Below are 6723 nucleotides of genomic sequence, written 5' to 3' on the forward strand. Positions count from 1 at the left end.
CTCTCCATGTTCATACGTATGCATATAACAATATATCAACGGCATTATGATTTTCTATTACATTTTCTAATGTTTCGTGCGTTGATTAACATGCCGATTAATTATGCGTATACAATCACTTATTTGAACGTGTTTCATTGTTACTGAATATTATTTATTTATTTTTTTGAAATTAAACCGCTGGCCGATATCGTTCCGCTGTTTTGGTTTCCACAACAAATCGATTGCGGAGAATCAACAATATTTTATTTAACGACTACGGCAGTCGATTTATAATAACGAAATCCCAGTTCTATTAAATTAAAAATATATTTTTTATCCTTTTACCTTAATTATCTTCGGAGTAATTATCAACTTAAATTTTTTTTCCGTTTAGTAAAGCAGGAATAACACAAGATGTATAGCAAATTCGTGAAAACTAACGGTAAGCATTTTTGAAATTTTTTAAAAATATCTAATAAATGTCCGTGCACAATGTTGAAATGCAGACTTCGAAGTAGTAAACATCAAAGCAAAAACAATGTACAGCAAGGAAATGTTGATCCGACTGAAGGAACAGCCAATATGTTGGAAGGAACCCGCGTCTATCGAGAAACTCGTCGAGTTCCGTATACTCCGACCGATGGCGTACGGAAGAGCTCCAACAAGGGTAAGCAAACGGCTATATTATCCACTACCTGTTTATACATACCGGAGAAACAATATTTATTTAAAACGATTGCTTTAGGAATTTGTGCCACGTACGTTCGACTCGAGGTCAAGAGTGGAAACGGCAAGACGGAGAGTCGTTCATTATCAAATACCGAAAGGAGACGCGAGCGATCTTAAAACATGCAGTAACCCATGGACTCCATCGTGTCTGAAAGGCAAACGAGCACACTGTCAGACGTCCAACTATGATGAAGCACAAACAGAAGTAAAATAACCATTTAATAGAAATATTGACAACATAATGATCTCGAACATGCGTCCCAAGATGGATTAAAATATTTAAAATATTTAATAAAATATTAAATATTCCCTTTTTGTTGCACAGTTCTATGCGAATAACTACGATTTTTTTTCTTTTTTTTTTTTATATGTACTTTAAGGAGATCGAGAAAAAATTTCGATCTATTCTGAACAAAATCACTCCTGAAAACATGGTTCCATTGACGAATAGCATTTTATCGTTGTCAATTAATACTGATCATCGCCTGAAGAAAGTTATTGATATTTTATTTCAAAAGGTACTTTGAAAAAATCAACTAAACATGTTGTGCAATACGTATTTTTGTTTGGTTAATGTTTGATCTTGTGTCGATCGTTTTGAACGTACAATTAGTGACGGATATTATTCATACTTCTATCCATTATCGAACATTTCAGGCTATAAACGAGCCACATTTCACTCCTCAGTATGCGTATATCTGCATGGAAATGAACAACAAAGATATCAATGCAAAAGTGAAGACAACCACTTCATCATTCAAAACATTAATAATATTGTGCTGCGAAGATAGATTTAATTCCATGCACGTCCACGAACAGGAATTGACCAAAAGTCTTAAAGAAATAAAAGATTGCAAAGATCAAGTACCTGCATATTTACATGACATTAAAATATTTTATTTTATTATGAATTCATCGTTGTACATAATACATAATATCCGTATATTGAATATGATTAAATGTTACAGGACGACAAGGAAAAAATGCAATCGAAGTACGACCGAGACGAAAAGATTCACAGAGAGAGATCGGTGGGAAATTGCAGGTACCAACGTATTAAATAAGAATAGAACGAACGGTTTTGATATTAAACAATGTCCATCACTTTACAGATTCATGTGTGAACTTTATAAAGTAAAAATATTGTCGAACCAAACGTTAGAGATGTGTATAAAACACCTTTTAATGTCCCCGAAAGAAGAAACACTGGAATGCGCGTGTAACATACTAAAACAAATCGGGAAAACGTTAAACCATGTAAGATTGATGTATACTTTTTACTAAAAGTGTGCAATTAATGTTATCGGCCGAATGGGTTCGAAATTAAAATACAACGCAGTAGGTACTATTTGCATTATATGAGTATTTGTTGCAATAATTACAGAAAGTCACGTTTGAAGTACTAAACGAGTACATGTCGTTGGCGTACAAAACAAAGATACCAACGAGAATACGGTTTATGATATTAGACACGATAGAATTAAAGGACAACAATTGGATACCTCGGAAACATAGAACCGTACAGAAATCCTGTGACACGAAAACACCTGAAAACAACCATTCCGAAACTGTGAAATACACATCCATGCTATCAATGGTAAAGTGCATATATTACTCTTTACTTCAATACATTACACCTCTGCCCGTTGGATATATTAGAGGAGCTCTAAATTAGAATAGATTGAAACACATACTATACAAACGAATCGATGTTAATTATTTTTCGATTGATCACTCGTCTTTGGAACTAATAGCGTCGGACGCAGTGCCATTAAGAAGCTATTGTAATTAAATAAATGCTAAACACATAGTGTTACTCATTTTATACTATGGAATACATTTCAATATAAATTACGTAGTAATACATTTTCGTTGCCTTTATCAGGAATATTTTCAAAAGTCAACTATCCGATTCAAAGTAAACCATCAAAAAACATTTAAAAGATAATGATTTTTTTTTTTTTTTTCATTAATAAAAGCCATTATTCCAATAACAAATCTCAATAAGTTAATAATATACTCGTAGTATAGTTTTCAATCACTATACATAAAGTTAACGAAAACAATAAAAAGTTTTTTAAATATTCGTGTATATACAATGAATATTAGTGTAAATATTAAAACCCATCGAATGAATAACATGGTATTCAACTTCTTATACTTTATTTTCTTTCAGAACTATGGGCCTCCTAAAAATGATGGACATATAGACACAAGTGATTCCAGTCGTCCTCTATTGTCAACGAGAACAAGCGATGTAGTAGCACATGAAGTCTCTCCGATGTCCTCATGTTTTAAAACAGAGACAAAAACTACTAACGTCCAATCATCGAATAATAAGGACGCTACTATAGGAGTAAGTATTATATTCCATAAAAAAGTTGTTTCAGCATCATTATAACATCATTATATCAACGGTCGTGTTCGAAACAAACTACAATCTATTTTCTACGTTTAAATCTACATGTAACTAAACTTGTGTATTTTGCTCGACTGTAGGTTGAGAAAATATTTCTATCTATCCTCAACAAAATAACCACTGAGAATATTGCTCTATTGACGGAGAGTATTATTTCGCTACCAGTGAATACAGATGTTTGTCTAAAAAAAGTTGTGGAAATGTTGTTCCAAAAGGTATTTAGATAAAATAAATAAAAGGAAACATTATATTGTAATACACGTATAGTTACGTGTGTTTAATTTGTTGTTTTACGTTAAGATAACAATCATTTGATATTTTTGACCTCTCTAGGCCATAGACGAACCGATATTCTGCCCCCAATATGCACATATCTGTTTGTTAATGAAAAACATAGAAGTTGATTCGAAAGAGCAAGAATGTGGCACCACAACGTTTAGAAAAGTTTTGGTTAGAATGTGTCAAAATGCGTTCGAATCGATCATTGCCCAGAGTCGAATGATGATTAAACACAGCATTGAAGTAAGATCTTGCGAGGATCGAGTATGAACAAGACATTTAAACATGTTTTAACGATCCTATTCACGATAACTTAGTATACTGTCGGCGTATTAAACGATACGGTTGTTGTGTTACAGAAAAGGAAGAAACGAACCCAAGAAAAAATTGACCAAAACGATGTTGTTTATAGAAAACGTTCCATTGGTTACTGCAGGTGCCTTGATCGAACGAGACAGTTTTTTACGGTTTTCAATAATTTTTTATCATAATATAATTTCCAGGTTCATGTGCGAACTATTGAAAGTTGAGATATTAATACCTCAAATACTAGATGTATGCGTGGCGAAACTAGTGAAAAGTCCAAAAGAAATACCACTCGAATGCTTGTGTATTATATTGAAACACGTTGGAAAGGAAATAGACCATGTAATAATAATTACCGATCCGTCGGACATTGCATATATTACGATACGTTTCTATTCAATAAAATTGCTGTATAATGAAAAAACCTTCCAATTTCAGTACAGTGTGTTCGAAAAGCTTTACGAGTACTCGTCCGAGTGCAAGTCGAAATTGTCGGCAAGGATACGATGTATGATCCTAGACACTATAGATCTGAAGAATAACAGCTGGGTGCAACGTCATCACATCGAAGAGACAACATTATTACACGAAAAAAGAGAATAGACTTCCACCAAATCTTCGAACAAATGGCACTCGAGGTAATTTTCATTCATAGAATTTAAATTTTTACTAGATTGTTTTCGTCGTTTGCCAATAAAATGACCGTCGATCAAACAATAAATCGGTGCAAAATGAACATTGAGAGCAAAAAGGTAAGAAGCTGTTTTCATCGTTTTGAATTTCTTTAAAAAATGTGTGTATTCCAATATGTTAATCATCCATTTTTCTAAACAAACGATACAAGTTCACGAGTTTGAAATTTCAACCAATTATGACATTCATTTTTTAATTTTTCTTTTTCCCATCGTTATCCCGTACGTATATAGCGTTTTTACGGATAAATTTTCAATTCGTTGTTTACAATAAGGTTATATTCTTATTATAGACTCGGCAAATACGAAAGATGTTTATAACCCAACAATAAAACAATGAGCAGCTCATATTGCGATGGAGATAGAATATTTTCTCAACATTTAGTACTATTAGTAGTATTACGCGACAACGTACGGATTTCGAACTTCGGATCAACATTAATAAAAGAGAATTATAACTACAAAAAAGGTTAGTAACATATAACAAATATTATTTTTGGCCATCAATAGATAAAAATAAGATATTATAATCTGTTCGTTGATTTTTTTTTTTTTTAGGAACGAAGAATATTTTTTATTTTTGAAAACTGATCAAGCTTATTTATATTATACCCATAGTTCTATTGGGATTTATCTTGGGCGATATATTCTGTAACTAGTGATTATTTTAAAATTCTGTTTTTCTTTTTTTTTTTAAACACTATCTGCGCTAAAATCATTTATTCTGCGTTGGTTCATTATATGTAAATGTTAAAAAATATAAAAAAATGTTTGAATTTTATAATTTTTGTAAAATTTGAAGATTTTATGACGTTGAATATGATGTTGAAAATATTGATTTAACTTTCAGCTTAACTACATAATTTTATTAGTTTTCAGAAAAATAGAAGTATTTGATTTTATATTATATTTTTCTGATTTTTCTGCATAAAGTATTCTTATATAATTAAATAGTAATAAACTATTATATACATATAAAATGAAATAAGTGATCATAAAATAATGTAATATAAAATACTATTTTTCAATAAACTAATAAAATCATTGAAATAAAAAATTAATCTGAAAAAGTTAATCTTCACATTTTACATTAACATTTATTATATTTTTAACACAACATTTACATCTATCGAACCAATTCAGATTAAATGCATTTAACCCAGTAAGTCTATAAAAAAAAAAAATTACTTAATTTTTAATCTCTTTTACAGTATATGAGATATCGCCCATGGTAAATTTATGATAAAAAATATATAGAGCGACGCAATGAAAAATAAAAACACAAAATATATTATCATTTATGAGATAAAATAGTAAAATAACTTCTTCGACATCAAGCACTGTATTTTTAACAGCCGTAATTCATATACTTATTTTCCTTAGTATTTTGTAGTTTATCTATATAAAAAATCTATATAGAAATTAGTGATGGAAAAATTCCGGATTTTCAAACTTTGGCAAATTTAGAATTTTTGCATCACTTTTTCCTATAAAGATTTTTATATAGATAAACTACAAAATACTAAGGAAAATAAGTTAGATATATGAATTACGGCTGTTAAAAATACAGGCTTGATGTCGAAGGAGTTATTTTGCTATTTTATCTTAAAAAAGATAATATATTTTGTGTTTTAAATTTTTTATTGCGTCGCTCTATATATTTCTTATCATTACAAAATTCGCAGTATTGTTTTTTAATTAAAACGCTCAAAATTATAATCGATATATATTTTTAAATATGATTATTATTTAATAATCAAATTAAATAACTATATCCTTTGTTTGAAAAAACAGTATATACTTTTAACTGACGACTATAAATGATAAATCTTGAAATAACATTATTTTTTGAAAATCCTAAAATTATATGTATATAAATCCGATAGATAGTTTTAACTAATAACTATAAATTTATATCCTATTATTTTAAGTTTGGAATAAAGAACAAAGTATAAAGTGGTAAATTTAGGTGGCCACTATTTTTAGAATAGGTACACCATTATTCTAGATTCAATACTCTCAATAATTGCTAATTTAGGTGAATACGCGAATTTTATTCCAACTTTTGATCGTCATCTTCCAGAAATGTATTTTTTCTCACATAATTGTCCACGATCTCTACACATAAATGTGTTTGTTGAAAATAATATTTTTATTATGAGTCAAACATCAAGCTGTACACGATAATCAAATGCCTATACTCTGTAGATTTACATACAATTATTTTAAGTGTGAGAAAAAATCTTGACTAGCTAATCTTATTTTACAAATCAATAACACCTTGTTTATCACACATGTACTAACCGTTTATCCTTA

At 29.9% G+C, this 6723-nt stretch overlaps 1 protein-coding gene across 1 annotated transcript; it reads left to right on the forward strand.

The window, feature by feature from the left end:
- The first annotated feature begins 396 nt into the window (after positions 1-396).
- On the forward strand, positions 397-4318 carry LOC112689896 (eukaryotic translation initiation factor 4 gamma 1-like). The gene is made up of 14 exons (XM_025563771.1): positions 397-424; positions 489-649; positions 728-916; positions 1092-1229; positions 1369-1575; positions 1680-1756; positions 1824-1968; positions 2096-2308; positions 2888-3067; positions 3211-3345; positions 3464-3652; positions 3769-3845; positions 3913-4057; positions 4154-4318. The coding sequence occupies exons 1-14, from the start codon at positions 397-399 to the stop codon at positions 4316-4318; spliced, it is 2049 nt and encodes a 682-aa protein (XP_025419556.1).
- The last annotated feature ends 2405 nt before the right edge of the window (positions 4319-6723 follow it).

This window comes from Sipha flava, unplaced genomic scaffold (assembly GCF_003268045.1).
Source record: "Sipha flava isolate LNK unplaced genomic scaffold, YSA_version1 47_pilon_pilon, whole genome shotgun sequence".
NCBI lineage: Eukaryota > Metazoa > Arthropoda > Insecta > Hemiptera > Aphididae > Sipha > Sipha flava.